Below are 20,916 nucleotides of genomic sequence, written 5' to 3'. Positions count from 1 at the left end.
AAGTGCTCTGCCACTGGGCCATGGCCCCAGCCATCTATAGCTTTTTTGGTACTGTTCTTCTCTTAACGCTGGGTATATATAAGTTAAGCTTGCTCTCAAAGCTTAACTTCATGGTGGGCCAGCAGGTGGGCATTATCTTGTCCACAGGAGGCTGGGACCTGAAGTGTAAAGAGAACCTGGTGGATACCCTTGCAAAGCTTTAAGCTTTTCTGTAGGTGGGGGTGAAGGATATGGAATTAACAGGATTTTCCAAAGAGTAGAACTATGACTTCATGTTTATATGCAGATAAAAATGTGTATCAGCACATTGAAGTTTCCTTAGGAAATTATGAAACCTGTTTATTCTCAAGCTGTTCTTTACCACGGAACCCCTTTTCCTTTTTTGGGCTGCCTAATTAGGAACAGTTCTTAACACTGTTTTTAATATAATTTGAATTGTAAATGATGGTCTGGTCTCAAACATAGCTCTTGATCACAAACCCTCAATTGCCTTTGTTTTCTTCATTTCATGGCAAGGTTCCTTCCAACTGAGCTCAGGGTGTTAAGAAGTAGAAGTAGAAGTAGGCTGATTCTACTGTGTATGAGCAGTCTAGGGCAACCTATCATTTTTGGAATATTGTCAATTCAATTTTAACCAAACAGTATGTCAACTGGAATATCTTAAAGAGGCAGAATCAAATCATGAGAATCTGTTTTGAGAATGAAGTTTAAAAACAGAAGTTTAAATCATAACTGTTTATGAACGAACCTGTCACCAAACTCTAACATCCCATACCTTCCCTTAAGAGGTCCCACACTAAAGAAATGAACACACATACATACACACAAAAGCAAAGGAGCGCTAATTATACAAGAGGCACTGATCCTTGCTTTATTCACGTAGTAATATCCAACATTGGGAATTGTGTGGGTATAGATACAAAAAAAGGAAAATGGGATCATAAACAATAGTTGGGTTCATCATGGCAGTGATGACAGCTCAACCAGTGTGTGGTTCCCCCAGGACCTACTTGCTTGAGGGAGGGGAGGCCTCCCTCTACCACTACACAGCCAAGGTACTTTGACAACACTTGGCCTATACTTTAAAATTAGGGGTCACAGTGATTTAATACAGCATGGTCGAGACACTCAGGGTCAAGTAACTGCTCCTGGCCACTTAGTAGGAACAGCCTGGCAATAAGAAATCGAGTACTGTGTATGCCTTATCCTTAGCAGATTGGGGCAAGGAAGATCACAGCAGAGACCCATGAGATAGCCTTCTCCCTGTGCATCAACAGAGAAACCCTTCGAGCTAAGTCCTCAGGAGGCAGAACTGGAGGTACCCCATCAGCAGCAGCATATCTTGGTTTCTCATGGTCCCATTTAAAAGTTACTTTATTACAGAAAATAGAAAAGCTTTTGTGGTTGGCCTTTTTGAGACCCAGAACACTAAGTGAGGGATGGAGGGGAGAAGCTTCCTCTAGCACCACCATTTAGACTCAGAAGAGTTCTCTACTGCATATACCACACCACTTCCTTGCCAACACAGATACCCAACTAATGTGCCAGTTACAAGACAGATTTATAGGCCATTAAGGAAGAAAATTCTGAGGGAGGGTACTTAGCACCTTATATTTCCCTCATGTGGTAAAGTTGGAGGAGGACCTAGCAGTGAGGTAGCAGCAACAACCCTCACATAAAGAAAAGAATTGAATTTTACAGTCATTCCCTGGACATTGAAAATAAGCAGTATTTGTCCTAGATCTCATGCTCCAACCACCCTCTCATGGGAAGCCATGTCACGTTAGCCTTGTATCTCCAAAGAAGCTGAGAAGGAAAATGGCTTCCCAGCTGAATGAAGTGCCTTCCAGCATCCAGTTTCTCAGAACAAAGATCCAGAGAGCTCACCAGAGCCCAGGCACAAATTTGTTTTGTTTCTGTTGAATTCACCAAGTACATTTTTTTATAGAAGAGAAAACTGAAGGACAAACCAAATTGAAAGAATCACTGTTATAATAACTTTAATTTATCTTGCATTTTACAGAAGTCTATGAACGATTTTAAAAAAGCACCTCCTTACCCCATCATGTCTGACAGTTGTTAAAGTAGGCAATGAGTATGTCAACAGCTTGAGCATCGGCATCCTGCAAGGATTTCAGATCAACCAACCACTCACCAAAGAACTTGGCAGCTTTTCTATCTTGTTTTTAATATAATGGTATATCCACTCTGATGGTAAACCTGTCCAGCCAAATCTCCACAACACACTTTGCAAAATCAGTGGTGATTAGCAAATTAGTTAGCTTTGGCACGGAGCTGTGCTCGCTTGCCCGTGACAGCCTGGAAGCCGGTTTTGATACTAGCAACAGAGCATCGAGAATGACAGGTTTCACACTGTAAGAAATAGAGCCGGGTGTCCTTCTGCAGGATGGTGTCCGGTGATCGGCATGTGTGGCATGTGACATATTCCTCTGCAGGAAAAGCAACACATAGCATTACTGGTAGCCACCCTGAAACAGAGGTTGCTCTCCTCTGCATTTACATTGCATCTACGTTGGACTCAATAAGCCTAGACTCAGACTGCAATTTAATTGTGCACCCAGACAGGGAAGCTTAACTGAATTTCAGCTATTGGGGCAGCAATCAGAAAACACAAGTTGTCTTCTGTAATGTCCTGGCACTAAAACATGGGTTGGGCGATGGGGGGATTCTTTAAAAAAAAAAAAAAAAAGATTCTAAATTCTTCATCCTGGAGCAAAAAAGGATGAAGCTGAGTTTGAAGAGATAAGATGAAGCTGCCTCTTCTTGCTTCCGTCTACACTACAGACCCCATACCTTCCTACATGGAAACAGGCATGCCATAGCAATTTTAAGTAATTAGTAAGGTCACAAAAGCAGGCCAAGCCTAGCCTGAATCGTAGGCAGATTTCGCCTTCAGCTCCAGAATCAACCAGCAGGCTCAATCAGCTGGGCCTTAGGAAATTCAAGTCCTTTTCCCTTGTGCCCCTGTCCAACTTTCCCTTTACAATCATTTCCCCGCTGGTCTTTTAAAAGACTGCTTTTCCAGGCTCATTACAAACAAAAGGCTCTCCCAAAACACAGCAGCCTGATGAGAAGTTTAGAGTGATGTAATAAAATTAAGTTACACACTTACTTATATATCTTCTCAAGACATTTTCTATTTGTTTCTGTTGGAATCTTCCTTTGATTACAAGTTGGTTATTTCCATCTATAGATCCACTATGAAAAACAAAAATAGCTTTATTATTTTTACTTTTCCCTCAAAGAATCAAATTCTAACATCTTTATATTTCATCAATTTAAAATATATTCAGAGTTAGGGATGTAACTCAGTTGATTTAGCACCTGCCTGCCTGTCATGTGCAAGGTCCTGGGTTTGATCCCCAGCAACACACACATACACACAAACACACACACACACACACGCGCGCGCGCGCACGCGTTTATGTGGTGCTGAGGATCAAACCCAGTGCCTCACACATGGTAGGTGAGTGTTCTACCTCTGAGCCACAACCCCAGCCCTTAAATTTTATTTTTAATCAAGTCATCAAACCCTGATGACCTACCTATCTTCCCTAACATTAAATCTAATTTTAACCAATTACTTCTGCAGGGACAACAATCAGATTCATAACTAATTTTAATTAATAACTGAATTATTAATTGCATTTATGAGCCCATTCATCAAATAAAGGAAAACAAACTTTTACTGAATGCACAGCACATGCAAAGCAATGTGAGCTATAAATATAAAAATATGAAAAGGATTACATGTATTTTTAAAAATTCTAAGTTGCATGTGGTGGTATTCACCTGTAATCTCAGTTATTCAGGAGGGTGAGTTAGGAGGATCACTTGAGCCCAGGAGTCCAGGGTCAACCTGGACAACATAGTGGGATCTCATTACACAAAAAATATAAATAAAATACAAAATAGGGATGGAGAAGTGGCTCAATGGTTGAGTGCCCTTGAGCTAAGTCCCTGGTACCCTTCTCCCTCCCCAAATTACAAATCAATAAAACAACAATTCAGTTAAAGAGTTAAGTTTATATTTGTTCTGTATCTTATCATAAAACTGACTTTTACAAGAACATTTCCTATGATTCTTCTTTAACTATAAGGGTTTAATATCACACTCCATGAACTATAATCTTTAATTTCTAGGCTATGGTGACTCCAATGTAGGCATATTTTTTTCATGCACTGTTAAAAGAAATAGAATTTTCTCAAACCCTAAGATATTTAACCCAACTACCACAAGTTCACCTCTACAAAAATGCTAATTATTCTGAGTAGAAAAAACACTGTCACACTTTTTTTCTGCTTAAAAATAAACAATGATTGTATTGAATTTTTTAAAAAACTACAATTCTATAACAGAGCTTACTTATCTATCATGGTCAATAAATTAGTTCTTAACCCCACAGCAAGTATAGCAAACTCCACTTGTGATTTTTTTAGAGAGTAAAAGCACAAAACACCTTATTTATCTCTGTGCTGACAGTAAGGCACAGGCAATTAAGCCCTTGAAGAACTCAAGCTCCAGAAACAAGTAAGATCCAAGTTTGCATCTTGACTGTGCCACTAACTAGCCACAGGAACCACCACTTCACTAAATCTGTTTCCAAATCTGAGCACTGGTATTATTTTCTACTTTATAGAAACATTGTAAAGATTGAGATTGTAACCAAAAAGCACTGCACAACAGGTGCTCCACGTGTGTCATCATTATTATAAATGAAGTCTACATTATCTATTTTAAAGGGACATTTGGCTTCCTGAACTTATAGTAATTAAACTCATTGGCCTGGGCTCCATGAGATCCTGGCCTCTTTGAATGGGGATGGACTGGCTCAGTGCCTTCAATAGATGAACCCTACAATCAATACAATTGATTGTAGGGTTTATCTACTTCCCTGAAATAGCTACTGAACTCAAATCCTTACTTCAATGGTTTCTCCTATGCTACTCATTACCTTACAAACTATTTCTCCAGTACCCTGTTGTCAATTTAGAAAAAAAGTTCTGACTCAAGAAAATGGGTTCCTCTGAAATCTAATATGTGCTCCACAAAAAAGACCGAGAGTTCCAATTAGTGACAGGGAAGTCTAAACATGGGAGTACTTGTGCTTTCAGTTTGGTATATCAGTGGGCCTGATCAGATGAACCAGTCAACTCTGTACCCTGTTTTTTTTTAGCTGTTGATAGACCTTTATTTTATTTATTTATTTATATGTGGTGCTAAGAATTGAATCCAGTGCCTCACACATGCCAGGCAAGTGCGCTACCACTGAGCCCCAGCCAAGCTCTTCCATAGAAATGAAGTGGTTTCACTTCTCTACAGCTCTAAAAGTTCTGGATATCAGGTAAATGTTATTTCTGAGCACATTACATATCTTTTTAAGTAGAGAAGTTCTTATGAAATGTCTGGTAGTACATAAATATGAATACAATTTCTTACCTTGTACCCAATTCTGCCAATAAAAATGCAAGGAGATGTTTGGGCTGACGATGTAATCTAAAAAGAAAATCAAATAAATGAACTGTAGCTTTCATGGAAATCTAAAAAAAACTAAACTTCTAAAAAGCCACCCTGTTCAGAATTTCAATTTGTTATTACTCAGCTTTTAGCTGAATTTCAGGACATAATTCATTTAAACTTTGAAATAAAAATATATACTATATGATAAGACTTTTTTTCAATAGTTCAATACTTAGAATAATAATGTTAATAATAATGTTATTATATTTCCATAGAAAAACATGGATAGGAACAAGAACTTTTGAGGATAGTATCTTCCTCTGGGAAGGAAGAAGAAAGGAATCAAAATGATACAAAGGCCTTAATTGTAAAACTATCTATCATCTATCTATCTATCTATCTATCTATCTATCTATCTATCTATCTATCTATCTATTTATTGGTACTGAAGATTGAACTCAAGGGCACTCAACCACTGAGCCACACCCCCAGCCCTACAGGGTCTCACTGAGTTGCTCAGCGCTTCACGGTTGCTGAGGTTGGGTCTGAACTCGAAATCCTCCTGTCTCAGCCTCCCGAGCCATAGGGATTAGAGGTGTGCGCCACCGTGCCCAGCTGTAAAACTTCTCTTTGAAGAAGTAAAAAGAAGGGCTGGGGCTGTAGCTCAGTGGTAGAGCACCTACCTCACATGTGTGAGACACTGGGTTTGAACCTCAGCACCACATAAAAATAAAGATATTGTATCCATCTACAACAACAACAACAACAACAAAGAAGCAAAAAGATCTGAAGCAAATGTATCAAAAGGTTAAAATATACCAAACCTAGATGGTGGCTATTTAGATGTTTGTTATGCCAATTCCTGTTTCTTGTTTGAAGCTGTTCTTTAAAAATAAAAAAACTATATATACATGTAGGCATGTCAGGGTAGCACAATAGCACAAAAACAAACTGCTTAAATATTTACCAATATGAAATATTTGTATCATAAATGTATATATGATACATTTATTCAATGGTGTACCATCCTGCTTTTAGAACAAGATAGGTCTCTTTTTTTCCCTAAAGTACACAGATAACAGGCAGAGCAATGCCACTCACTACTTTCACCTTTTAAATCTATACACTTGGTATCATTTAAATGTGTTTTAATAAGCAGACAAGTAAGGGAATATTTTCCCAAAAGGTAATGGGTGAGAGTTGGTGAAAATATAATAAAACAGATGAACTTCTATGTTGTTAGTGGGAGTACAAATACTTAAAAGCTTGCTGGAATGCATTTGCCAATGCTTGCCATTAAAATATCCATTTTTTTAAATTCAGGAATTCCACTTTGGGAATTTTTGATCTAAGACTCTGTTCTGAACTACTGCAAAAACACATGTCTAAAGATGTCCATGAACATCTTCGTTCCCTGAAGCTTTGCCTCCAACAATATAAATCTGAGAGCAACAATGTCCAACTTAAGAACTATGAGAATATTTTGTGAAGGTATTTAAAACACAGGAATGCTATTTAATGACATAAGCAAAAGTTTTAAAACTACTGGAAAAACCAGGTTAAATCAGTATGATACCAATATATTTAAAGATATGTGCATTAAACTATGGTCATCCATCTCAATGGTGAACTTTGAATGAGTTTTCATTTTCTTTAGAGTGTCTTTATTTTCTAATAAGTATATAGTACTATTGTTTTAACAAAGAAGTCTAAAAAGTAATGCCTGTAAGTAACGAAAACAAGTGGTTATCTTTTTACTGCAGCAAGCATGTATATCTCTTATGTAGAAGAACAATGAAAGGCATTGCTGAGGAGCTCTGAGAAAAACAAGGCCCAAAAATGTCACCTGTGACACTGGCATAGAATGTGATGGTATTAAGAAAGTAGAAAACTCATCTGGCAAAGACCATCCAAGGAAGAGGCATATCATGTTGAGCCACTTTTCAGAGCTCACTATTGGCTTGATAGGCCCAGCCCCACCTAACTTTTTACCTCCCTAGACTCCTGTCTGAGAACTACATTCAGGCCCCTCACTCCTCATTCCATCTGTTTAGGACCCATTCTCATAGACTAGTATGTATGAATTGACTTCTTTCATCATCACCACAAAAATGAACCCCGAAACCTATGATTTGAAACTCGATGGACCTACATTGTGATCCCCCTCAACCTAATCCCTACACCTGTGCATTTTATTTTTTACCTGCAATAAACCCGCAATAAGGATATTTAACATCCTGAAAAATTCACTGAAAATCTGGTATTTGGATGGAGGGTCTCCATTAACCAACTTACAGTTTACAGATATCTGTAAAGTTGACAAAAGAAGTTTTCTTGGTTCCTACTCGGACAACCTGTGGAGGTTTCATAACAAATTTTCTTTTTTCTCCAGCAACCATATCTGGATTCTTTTCCCTCATGATGTTGAACACTCGATTCAGTAGCTATAGGGATAAAGTGGTATTCAAGCACATTCTTAGTAATAGCAGGGGTATAAAGTTCACATTTGAGTCACTGCTTTAATGGAGCATATTTCTTTACTTTTCTTGTGTGTGCACCCTCTGTTTATTGAGATATAACTGATAAATAAAACTGTACATACTTATGGTATACAATGTGATGATTTGATATATATATTGTAAAATGATTACCCTAGTCAAGTTAGTTAAAATATCCATCACCTCACTTACTTTTCCTCTTCCCACTCACCCATGAAAGAACACTTAGAACCTACTCTTAGCAAAATCAAGTTAACATCACAATATGATTAACTAAAGTCATCATGCTTTACATTAGATCTCTAGACATTATTATAATTAAAGGTATTTACCCCTTTGCCAACACCTCTCCATTTCACCCATCCTCCAACCCTGCCAACCACCTTTCTATTATTTCTACGAGTTTGATTTTTTTTTAATTTCACATATAAGGGAGATCATGCAGTATGTGTCTTTTTATATCTGACCTATTTCAGTGAGCATATTTCCTCCAAGTTCATCCACATTGTCACAGATGGACATATTTCACTTTTTACTAAATATACACAAACATCACTAAATGTTCTAGAAGCTCCCTGAAGGCAGGAACTCATCACCAACCAGGATCTATCTGTCCCAATAAAGATGGTGAGTGATTCCATTACAGATAGTGATTCTTTCTTGTCCAAAGTAAACGCACACAACTAATTCTGCTATGTTTAAAGAAAAGTATATGATCTGTGGAAGATTCAAGCAACTCCAGACTACCCTGGTTCCAAATTAGTCATTCTGTCACCAATGCCACTCTAATCCTCAGGCTCCATACCTCAGAAGTCCCTGAACACAGATGGGAATAGTGAGTATTACAATGACGGTCACATTCTAGGCAGGCTGCCCACAGGTAGGCATCAGAAAATGCTATGAACTGGCTGTGACCTCTCTGCCTCTGTTTTACCATCAACCTGTATCTCAAGGGCCCTTCCAATTTGAGGATCATTTACCTTGTTTTTCTTTGTGTGCACGGTTTGGTGGAGTCAATCTGGCCACTCTACCACTAAACCACATCCTCAGCCCTTTTTACTTTTATTTTTGAGACAGGATCTTTTTCATTTGCCAAGTATTTAAAATACTGAGGAGTATTTTAAATAAGTTTCTGTGAGGACTCCAACTTGTGATCTTCCTGCCTCAGCTTCCCAAGTTACTGAGATTATAGGTGTGCACCACTGTGACCAGCTATCATGTTTTTAAGTTCTAGTGAACAGCTTAGCCCCTTCTTGTAAGAGAATTTGTCTTACCTCCTCATAGGTGTAGTCTCTTTCTGAGCCTGCCCAAGCAGGACCTGTCTGGTTACTGAATGAGATCCCATCATCTTTTTTGCTATCTTCATCTTCTACAGCTACAGATAACAAAGATTGTAAGAATGGGGGTGGATTCTATTATACCAACAGAGGGGGAGGGGGCTTCAAAGACATTTGTGGTCCCTTTCACTAAGGCATTCATTCATGACAGGCGTAAGCATAAAGAGACCAAGGATCACAAATAATCCCCTTTCCCTTAAAGGCAAGGATGTTATGAAATGCATAAGACCCTTAATATATATATTAATGTTAACACATGGTGAAATGTTTCTTGACTTAACAAATACAACGAAATAATTGCTAGAATAATTGCTAGCTATAAATAATTAGAAGGAAAAGAGTTTAATTTTGAAAGCATTTAAGAAACTTCCACATCCATAAAAACCCATCTGATGACTATATGAAAAATTCTCTAAAAACCATAGTATTTAAAAACTGATAAAACTGAACTTTAAAAGTCCCCTAGCCCCAATCAAGGAGATGAAGAGCCAAGCGTCAAGCCTAGAAGAGATGTTGAGTCCCCAATATTACCTTCATCTTTCTCTAATATTTCATCCTCATCTGGGAACTTGACATTCTTCTTTTTCTTCTTTTTATTGCCAAGCATAATATCAAGATCATCCTCTGGTTCAGCTGGCTCTTGAACATCACTTTCAATCTTAAGATCCTAAGAAATTGAGAAAAGTCTCAACATTTTGATACTAGGGCAATAGTTTTTAATTAAAAAGACAGTGGCCTACCATCATTTTAGAGCAAAAACAATCAAATATTCAAAGCTAAAGTTACAGATAAGAAATACCTCTCACAAGTGGGAAAAACTGGCTCAGGGATTATCATTAAAACCATAAATTTCTCAAAATACTTTGTGGGATCTTTTCCCTCCTCTTTTTTATTCTTCAGGCTTGGGATCTTATTATTCATGTTTCCAAAACAGGCTACTATCAGAACCATCTGGTTCTGATAAAAAATTAAAGAAAATTCTTTAATCTTCTGACAATCTTTAGTGGAAAAGGACTGAGGGGTTTTTTTTATAAGTTTCTGACTAAATATGATGCAGTTAGTGGGTAATTCTCCTGCTGAAACCAAATACGTGATGTTTTTCCACAACAATTCTCTAATATCAACTAGACATCCTCCAATTAAATTTTGATACTATCTGGAGTTACTGTCAGACTCCAAAGGTTTAAAGGCTCAGTTTCATAGTTTATCGATTCTCACTCCAGATGGTAGTAACAAGTATCAGGTTCCCAAAGTTACCCACACTGACTTGTCTACAAATTCAGAGGTTCCCACAATGCCTTCCCCAAATTCAATCATTTGCTAAAATGACACACAGAACTCAAAAAAAGTGCTTTATTTACCAGTTTTATTACAAGGGATACAACTTAAAAAAAAAAAAAGCCAAAGGGAAGCAATCCATAGGGACAAAATGTGGGGAGATGGGAACATGGCAGGTGTCAAGGAAGGCATGTCTCTAGGCATGCCACCCTCCCAGCACTTCAATGAGGTCACCAACCTGGAAGTTCTCTGAACTCCATTACTTAAAGTTTCATTAAAAATGTGTAATTTACTAAATCAATGGCCACTGGCAAGCCAAAAGAACTCAATCTCTAGACCTTCCATCCTCAGAAGTGGCAGGGGTCAAGGAAAGTTCCAATCCTCTAATCATGGCTTGATCTGCCTGATGACCAGCCCCTATCTCAAGCTATCTAGGGGCCTCCTAGTAATCAGTCTTTTCATTAGCATACGAAAGATATTTATCATTTTGAAGACTGCCAACAGTTAAAAGACAAATATCTCTTTTATTACACCACTCAGCTTGGCAACAGGTTGGAGAAGTCCTTAATCAGCATTTCTATAGATGACATCACGAAAGAGGGAAAGATAGACCCCCCCCCCACAGGGAATTAGGATCTTATGATGAATGGATGCAGACAAGGTACAGCTTGACCAAGATTAGCTGCTATAGGTATGGATGTTAAATAGGGCATGTTAGAGATGAATCATAAACACCTCAGGAAAAAAAAAGGGCCTACCTCAGTCTCCAGCCTTTTAATTACTTCCTCTTCTCACCAGCTTACCCAACTCCTATTCCAAGTATACTGTCAACATTAGCCACAATTCTATTTTTTGTGTACCTATACTCTGAACTACTATGACAATGCTATGGTAATTTCAGAAACCTTATCAGCAGAAAAGTTGGAAGAGATGAGTAAACAAAATTCAGACTTGGGATCCCAAATCCAGTTCTGTAATCTGGTGTCACACTAATCAACCCATTGTATTAGCTAGGTATACTAAAACAGGAAACTAGATATTGATCTAGTCTCTAAGATGACAGTAAATGAGAAATGTAGAAATTTGAATTTAAATTAGCACATACTGGCTAGCTTTTAGTCCTATGCTCCTATTGACTTAATCCTAATAATTAGATCTACCTCTAAACTAAGGCCAAGAAACAGTAAGAGGCAGACACAAGCAAAAATTGTTTTTCAGGTGGTTCAAAAGTCCTGGAATGGTCAGAAAATTCAGGTGGGAGCGTAACTTATGACCTCAAAAACATTTCAGCTTCAAGATCGATATCCATGCCTTTCTTGCTTCATGACCAGGATACCTGTAACATCTTCCTAAGGTTATGACTTCAATAACAGAGAAAAAAATGTATCCAAGCACTTACAAGTGGAGCTTATTAGTGACTCTTGAGGACAAAAGCTACTAGAAGTAACAAATATGCCCACTCATGTCCCAAGGGCATTTCATGACTCAAAGAATAAACTGCTTTAACAGCCTATGAAGCATTTTGTCCTTCCATCTGTAATGACCCAGTTTTTATTAAAGTTGGACACATTATTGACGTGAATAACAAAATATAATCCATACAGAACATGAGAGAAAAAAAAAAAGAATCAACTAACAAAACTTTGTTAATTTCTGTGGCACATCTCTGATGTTTCATCTTGTTATCAGGATATTAAAACCCAATTTGTTCAGTACAATATGAGCATTTCTCTTTCTCAATTCCCCTGCAGTAATAGAAGGAAATGAGACTCTCCAAACAGGGAGATAAAAAGTCAAATCCAGGTAAAAATCATCTTGTTCTAAAGGATTCTAAATTATCCCTGAACTTGGGGCTGGGGATGTGGCTCAAGCGGTAGCACGCTCGCCTGGCATGCGTGCAGCCCGGGTTCGATCCTCAGCACCACATACAAACAAAGATGTTGTGTCTGCCGAGAACTAAAAAATAAATAAATAAATAAATAAATAAATTATCCCTGAACTAAAATGAATCTGAAAATAGAAAAAAACTTATTACCAACAATGCCTGATTCACTGTAAACACTAATATGCATTTGCTTAATTAACAGCCATCAAAATTAAGACATTATTTCCAAAACTCAATGGATTATGATATAAATATCCGACACATGTGAAATTATTTACTTATATTTGAGCAAATTAACTATTTACTAAAGAAAAGTTTCAGTAGAAGGCACAAGATGGGATTCTTGGTGTGTCTATGTGCATACGTGTTCTTACTCTTTTCTCTCTGAATACACACACACACACATTAAAACTGCTATATGCTGGGGTGTATAAAATAGATGTGTGGGCTCTGCTGAAGTGATTTCTCTAAAAGTTCTTTAAAATAGTAGTTCTAGGGAGGGAAAGAACAGACATTCAGTTCTTTCCTCATTTATCCACCCTCTTATTCACCTACCTACCCACCTATGTATCTGATTCCTGTTCAAAAAATTTTTCATGTATTTGAACTAGAAACCAATTCAGTAGTGGCAAGACAATCATGAGGTCTCAAGTCCCTACAAAATCAAAGAATTCCACAGAAGTAGCCTCAGTGTTCTGGTTTTCCTACAGGATACACTATCAACAGCTACTAAACACTGAAGCCTGGGAACTATTCTTTACTGCTACCAAAAGTTTAAACAAAAAAAAAAACCCCACAGGAATATGTGCTCCATAAGATTTCTCACTTAGATAAATCTCTCTTCATCCAAACAATCTCAGTATGGTTAAAGACAGGGACACTTCATGATCATCTCAATGATATACAATACAATATTAAGACCTAAATTTACATTCCTAGAATAATCTTTAAAATATGTAGTCATGCCAGGTACAGTGGTGTACACCTGTAATTCTAGTAACTTGGAAGGTTGAGGAAGTTTGAGGAGAGCCTCAGCAACTTAGCACAGCTCTAAGGAACTTAGTGAGAGCCTGTCTCAAAGTTTAAAAAAAAAAAAGCCTGGGAATATAGCACAGTGGTCAAGTGCCCCTGGGTTAAAATCCCCAGTACCAAAAAAAAAAAAAAAAAAAAGTCAGAGATACAAGAAAATGACCTTAACAGTGGTGATTAAGTGCTTAACAACTATAAAGCAAAGCTGCTAAGAGATAAGACAATGGGTGAGAAACAGCCATTTAGCAACCTTTCAAGAGGTCAAATTTTACCTTCAACAAGAAAGCAATACTACCTTTACACCTTCTTCAGCTTCATCAATATCAAATATCTTTTTTGTTTTTTTCTTCTTTTTCTTTTGATTAAAGAAGTTCAAATCATCTAGATCATCGGAAGCATCTATAAAAGACAGATTGAGCATCAAATTAAGAGTTACACATTCCAACTATTAACTAAGTCACCAGAAAAGAGAGATCAGATATATTAATTAGTACAGTAGACCTTCCACAAAAGTAAAGGTTGTGGTACTAAAAAGCACAATGACAGGTCAACTCCAAGCTTTCTAGCAAAGAATCTGGTTAGGGGACATTTTAAGCATATTTATTTAGTAATCTCTGACCATATCATTCTTGTTTCCAAAACAAAGTCACAGCTCTCACACAACTTCCAAGACCCTTCACCTTTATTTCTTCACTTCTACCTAGCCCTGTACCCCACCTTCCACACCTCAACCCCTGCTCCAGGCCTATAGAACTTCTTCCAATTCCTATTGCAATGTATGTGTAGTCTCACCTTCAAGCATTCCCATGAGCCCTCTCATATAGCAATTTGTTCCATCTCACCACCTTGATTAGGAGCTACTTCTACCAAGAAGTCTTCTCTAAGCCTGTAACTGGGTTAGGTATTCTCAGGATACTTGGGCATACTGAGGTAATCACTACAAGCTTGCTTTACCTGTCTCCCTTCTAGATACTAAGAGGATAAACCTTGTCCAACTAAATCCCAGTGCCTACCTCAACATTTTATTGAACCAATCAATCATTGAAAGGTCTTATATAAATTACTTCACATTTAATTAAAATAAGGCTGTACAACAAATATGAATATTGATGAAACTATCGTTAATGAGCAAGAATAGGTTCTGTTCAGAAAGTTTTCTATTTGCTCTGCCATTTTGTGTATTTAGGATCCCTCTACTACAAAGTTTTTCAAAGAACTATTTATGAATTCATTTTATCTTATTAAAACAGAAATGATTTACTTTCTAAAGTTGGTTTCAAACATGTACAAGACAGCACAAGGTATTTGCTCAATGATTATCAGTTCTCTCTACTCTAGGAATCTTATATTTGATACAAACTATATTTACTGAATCATTTATTTCTAATAGTCAAATTGTTTCTATGTTAGAGTACTACCATGAGTGAAAAAATAAAGCTAGTACTTAACCCCAAACATTTCAGACTAATTAATATTTTATATGCATTTTCAGATTTGCTAATACAAAAACTGCCTATGGGGGGGGGTGCTGGGGTTGTGGCTCCATGGTAGAGCACTCGCCTTGCATGTGTGAGGCACTGGGTTTGATCCTCAGCACCACATATAAATTATAAGTTATTGTGTCCATCTACAACTGAAAAAAAATTATTAAAAAAAAAATATTCAAAAAACACCTATCCTTGATTCTATTCCTTTCTGCTCATACTCAAATACAATCCCATTAAAGCTGGAAAACCAGCTCCAGAAGGATGAAGTGTCATCATCTTTGCACTTGTGAATTCAGTGGGAATTTCCTGCAAAAAACCCATCATGTATCTGGTAAGGCTCAATGAACAGACTGCTAATGGCCTTAACTTTAATGGGCTCCCAGCATAATAGTGACTCTGACATCAACCACTTACCTTTTTTCCTACTGTCTTCTTCATCAGCTTCCACATCTTTATCCTCAGTTGGTTCTGGTTCCACTTCTTTTGTTTCAGAGGGCTGGGTTTCTTCTGTCTGGGCATCCCCTTCCTCATCTAACATAAAGGGCTTCTTCTTCTTCTTTTTCTTCTTACTCATTGTAGGATCAAAAATCATCTGTTTAAAAAACAATAAAGAATAAAAAGAGACCAAGTGATTATTTCTTAATGATGCTTTATCCTCAAAAGGCAAACTCTTAAAGGTAAAAGGTATGAAAAAATAAAACTGTCCATCCAACCTTCCTTGTACTACTAAATATGGAGTGCAGGGAGAGGGAGTGTCTGAAACATGTGCACATGCCTTTCAATCTGTAAGGTACCTATCATAAGATAAAGGAACTTCACTTTTAATTTCATAAGCAAATTTGGACATCCTGAATGAATCATGGAATTAAGGGAAGGAACTTTAGCAACAAGCTATGGTTAGACGTCCCTCATTCATAAATGAGAAAATCAATACCTTGGAAAGTTTAGTTCATCTTATTGATAACCTGGAGTGGCTATATGTGGAGACTAGATCTTGATTTTTTAAAAAATTTATTCTGAAGTCCAGACAAACCTTAAATTTTAAGAAAATCCATCAGCAAATCAGTAAATCTCTGAGAAATTTCCTTAGAAGTTTTTACACTGCTTTTTGTTTGTGGAATACAAAAAATTTGCTTATATTATTTTTATCTAAATGTTCACCATACAGTAAGTAGAAAAGTAATTTCTAACTTGTAGACTGCACTGATTACTTGAAAAGTTATTTTAGATGTAATAGTTTACACATACAGGGTAGGCACCTGACAGAGCAGAAAGAGCAAAGTCTTTAAGTCAAACAGAATTAGATTCAAATCCAAGTATTTTTTCCCCTGAGCTCCTTACCAATCTTTGCCCACTGATCTGCTGTGTTGTAGACTGTGTAGTGATCAGAAACAAATCTGGAGCACAACTGCCTGGATTTAAATCCAGACTCTAGCTCATACCTGTGTCACCTCATGCCTCATGTGTAAAATGGAGATAAGCTGAACTAAAACCAAACCTGACAAGGTTACTGCAAGCATCCAATAAGCAAACATAAAGCCCTTACATTATGATTTATATAATGCTTTACAGTTCACAAAACATGGTATCTGATTCCTATCACTGAAACATCCTCAACTCAGGTGATCTAATTTGCCAGATGTATCATGAAGCTCTCAAAACTTCCCCAAACTGATTATAATTAATTTAATTTTCTTTTTATGTCCCAAGCACATTAAGGAAACTAAGCTATAGTCTATAATAAGGTAGGGTAGCTACTGTCCTCATCTAGTAGAGAAGTATACACAAGGCATTATGGAAATTTTTATAGTAACATTTCAAAGTTATTCTCTAGAATCCAACTGTGTAAATGAGTAATTCTGAAATGCAGTCAGTTGGAAGAACATTAACTGAGAAACTTAAAGAAGCATTCCTTCCAGGATAGATGAGTCAGGAAAAGGAATCCCCACTATTGACCTGTAGTGGACCTTGGGTCATCCTACATGGAATACTGCAATCTGTACAGGGGTAGGTACAGTTCATCATCATTCCTGAAATAGGGAGACTTGGCAAAAGGACAGACAGCACTCCAGACACTATAAATCTGGTTTTGGCAAAGTTTATAATCCATTCATTGCAATTTTTTTTCATGCTTCAGGTTCCCTGGAATATTAACTGCCTTTTAATTATTATTATTCAGCAAGCCAGACAAAAGATAGAAGGGATCCTGAAACCTCCCAGCAGCCTTCTTAGCCCAGGAAAAAATTCTTATTTAGGTCTACAGGTAAACAGACTATGGCCCTATCAAAGGTAATAAACATTTGGGAATCATATGCTGAAATAATTAACATCTCTCTCAATTACTACCTCTGGATACTTAATACTTATGTACTTAACATACTCAATGTCTCATTTCATTCACACAACCCTGCAAAGTAGCTTACAAATAAGGAAACCAGGGATTCTGAAGTAGCAACCAAAGCAGGACTCACCAAAACATAAGGCCATGTCAGTTTTGACTAAGATCATGGTTTAAGGCTTTTATATCTGACTTTCAAATTATTGATTACATTCCAGAGGTTTTGTTTATGAGGCTAGTTTGGGTTTGAGAAGCAAATAGTTACTAAGTCTACAATGAAGCCTTCAAAAGCATAAAATTTCCATTTTCAACTTATCTTTGTTGGGTTGGAGAAGGCAAGAAAAGAGAATACCAGCTAAAATTACCCTGATTACAGCCTGAAGTGCTTCATCAAATTGTCTCCAGCATACCTTACAAAGAAATCAACTTTTTTGTCCATACTACACCCAGAAGGCATGTATATTCTCAAAAGAACTTGCAAAGAAAGGTATTGATCTGAAGTTCCTTTCAGGGCTGAAATGCTAACAGCATTTTTCATCTCCAGGTGACAGGATTCTGGGAAATTTTTATTTCTTGTATTCTTCTGTGTTTTATAAACTTCATTTGCATAACACACATTCTATTTTTAATCAGAAACTTTTTTTAATTTAAAACTTATTTTGGAAAAACACCTTACCATATTGTGAAAACCCAATGTTCTGACACCTTGTGACTAGTGTCTAGTATTAAGCAAGTCTAAGAAGACATTAACAGTGCTTAAAAACAAAAAACTCTATGCTGGGCGTGGCAGTGCACCCCTGTAATCCCAGCAATCTGGGAGGCTGAGGCAGGAGGATTCCAAGTTGAAAGCCAGCCTCAGCAATTTAGTGAAGTCCTAAGCAACTCAGCAAGCTCCTGTCTCAAAATAAAAAGAGCTGGGGATGTGGTTCACTGGTTAAGTACCCCTGGGTTCAATCTCCCGTACCAAAAAAAAAAGATTCTGAGTGCCTGCAAATTAGGGGATTTTTTTTTTCCCTTATCAAGTAACACATTTCTAGGTCATTGCTTTTTCATAGTTCCACTAGGTTAAAAAGGATCATGTTTTGATGATCTTTTTGGCTTAATTACAAGGTTTAAAAAGTAACATGTGCCGTTTATGGCAATTATATTTCAATGAGCCATTTAAAGTAAAAAGAAACTACAGAAAGTTACTGATAGTTTATAAGTCATTTCCAAGTGCACGTTTTCATTTGGTCTTCACAAGTCTGTAAAGCGGTCAGAAAGGACTTTTCTAATAATTATCTTGTTAATAACACTACATGAACCAGAATCTACACCCCATTCTTCAGACCTCTCTTCACCAGTTAACTTCCACCTGACAGAGGTTCTAGTCCCACTAACTTGGCGCATGACCTAAGGCAAGTTAACCTCCTTGGGCCTACTCTCCTATCTATAAAATGAAGTAGTACTGGTAAGTCTAGGAAGTGCCAAGCTGCATATACTATATCAGCTTCCAAAGTCCACTGCTGGAATGCTGATTCTGCTACCTATGCTGAACAAAATCTTGTTCATCCTTCAGTTATGTATTCAAATTCCACTTCTTTCAAAAAACCTGATCTTGGGCTGGGGATGTGGCTCAAGTGGTAGCGCGCTTGCCTAGCATATGTGAGGCACTGGGTTTGATTCTCAGCACCACATAAAAATAAAAAATAAAAATATTGTGAAATCTAAAACTAAAAATTAAATATTAAAAAAAACCTGATCCTATTACAAAAATGATCCTGCCAGCACTCCCAAATTGTTATGTTGATGGGCCTATATCTACTTCTTATGACAATTTCTATCTTTCATTACAGCTATCTTACTATTGTATCTCTTCTACCTTGCATTACAGCTATATCCCTTATGACAGTATGAGTACTTTATCACTGAAACCATACCCACAATTCCCCACAGCACATTGCTCTACATAAGTACTACAGTTGCTAAACATTATGAAAATTTGAAAAAGTAGAAGAAATAAAATAAGTGTGAAACACCACCTCTCAGTAATACAGTAACTGAGAGCCATGTTTACCATGACCTCCAAGCCAGAACCATCTACCTCCTTCAGACTGTTTCTCTAAGCCTGATTCCTATCACCTAGATGAAAGCAGCATTTTGGAATTCTACTCCTGGCTCGGGAGCTGAGAATCTGATCAGTAGGCATTATACAACTGTGAACCTCGGTTTTTCATCTGTAAAATGGGCAGAATAGGACCAATTTTACAGGGTTATCCTGAGACCCAAATGAGAACGAAGTCCCCTCTAGAATTACAAATTTCTTAACTTGAAAGTACTGAATGAACTAGCCACTACCTATTTTTCAAGTCTTCATTGCTTAACTCTAACCAAACTGGAGAACACTCCACTCTGTGTAAGCACTCTTACTTGCTATTTGCCTTGTCCTATAAATCAAGCCTTCCCACTGCTGGAGAAAATTCTAAGCATCGTTCAGGGTCTACTCAAAAGCCAACACTAGTTTAGAGAACCTCGAATTCTTCCACATCATCCCTTCCAAGGCCCTCTAGACAGAAAAAAACTACAAATTCTTCATACTTTTTTTTTTTTTTTTTTTTGACACGGGGTGTAGTTTTGGTGGGGGCACTCTACCTCCTGTGTTCAGCAATACCGAGTGAGAGCTCTTTTAACACCAATTTCATTTTAAGTCGTTTGATTTTACATGAACTAGCATAAATAGCGGGGGTGGGGTGGGGATTTGAGATCCAAGCACGACTGGAGAAAGGGGCTCAATCAGCTTCGCAGCCCGGACTTCTCGCTCAGGTCGCTATGAGCCCTGTTAAAGGAAGCTCGGGGACACCCGCCCGGAAACTTTCCGAGAAGGCTGCTCACTTTTTGAAGCCGAAGGGTCTTCTCCTCGAATCCTAACTTCCTTACCCCCTCGTCTTTTTAAGAATAACGCTCGAGAGGAAAACAAGGGCGGGATACCTGCCTGGAAAAACTCGACTACAAACTTTTTAACTACAGTGTTCCATCGGAGCCGAGGGAGGCTCCTCGGGGCGCCCAGAGAGGCGAGCTGATCAGTGCCCAGCGGAAACGAGTGAAGGAGTCGCCAGCCCCAATCTCGTTCAGTCGGGGCATCAGTCCCTTCAGGACCGGCGCCCCAACGCGTGCTCTCCACTCCCGGAACGCCGACCCCAGGAAGAAGCCGGCCCCGGCGCTGTGGCTCTGAGGAGAGCCGGGAGCGGCCAAGCATGCGGATCCAGAATCCTCGCCGGCTCCACCGCTCCGGGCTGCCTAGGCCCGGGTGCCCCACATGGCGGCGGCCGGCCGCTAGGCCGCAGGCCCGGTTTCCCCCACTGGGTGGGTAAGGCTTCCTGCCTTATCCTTAGCCCTAGCGCCAGGCTCAGGCGCTCACCTCGTCCCCGGACATGGCTGCGGTTCGAGAGGGCTCGGCACGAACGCGAAGTCAGACGGGTCAGCCCCTGGCCTCGGCGGCAGCGCTGCTCCTACCGACACCTCTCCCAGCACCGCACTAGGCTCTTGCATCAGCGAAAGGGAACGACACCCCGCCCTCCTCCCAAACGTTGGAAGTGCGCCTGC

At 38.3% G+C, this 20,916-nt stretch overlaps 1 protein-coding gene and 1 long non-coding RNA gene across 2 annotated transcripts; one reads left to right on the top strand and one right to left on the bottom strand.

The window, feature by feature from the left end:
* Positions 1-1,983: 1,983 nt before the first annotated feature.
* On the bottom strand, positions 1,984-20,890 carry Eif2s2 (eukaryotic translation initiation factor 2 subunit beta). Its single transcript, XM_015481583.2, has 9 exons — positions 20,732-20,890; positions 15,411-15,588; positions 13,805-13,908; positions 9,849-9,984; positions 9,255-9,355; positions 7,778-7,926; positions 5,462-5,518; positions 3,134-3,219; positions 1,984-2,450 (listed from the first exon to the last, which is right to left on the bottom strand). Exons 1-9 carry the CDS (start codon positions 20,744-20,746, stop codon positions 2,275-2,277), a joined length of 1,002 nt encoding a protein of 333 aa, XP_015337069.1. The 5' UTR covers positions 20,747-20,890; the 3' UTR covers positions 1,984-2,274.
* On the top strand, positions 2,429-8,092 carry LOC125619012. The gene is made up of 2 exons (XR_007350475.1): positions 2,429-5,366; positions 6,806-8,092. It is a non-coding gene; the product is annotated as an uncharacterized LOC125619012 (long non-coding RNA).
* Positions 20,891-20,916: the final 26 nt, after the last annotated feature.

This window comes from Marmota marmota, unplaced genomic scaffold (assembly GCF_001458135.2).
Source record: "Marmota marmota marmota unplaced genomic scaffold, marMar, whole genome shotgun sequence".
NCBI classification, from domain to species: domain Eukaryota; kingdom Metazoa; phylum Chordata; class Mammalia; order Rodentia; family Sciuridae; genus Marmota; species Marmota marmota.
Note: the sequence above shows the minus strand (reverse complement) of the source record. Positions and strands in the feature narration are given on the sequence as shown.

Coding starts and splice junctions, on each gene's coding strand:
- Eif2s2 (XM_015481583.2), bottom strand. Junction 9,356..9,848: donor AATATTAGAGAAAGATGAAG/GTAATATTGGGG, acceptor TGTTATCTGTAG/CTGTAGAAGATGAAGATAGC. Junction 5,519..7,777: donor TTTACAGATATCTGTAAACT/GTAAGTTGGTTA, acceptor TTTTCTTTTTAG/ATTACATCGTCAGCCCAAAC.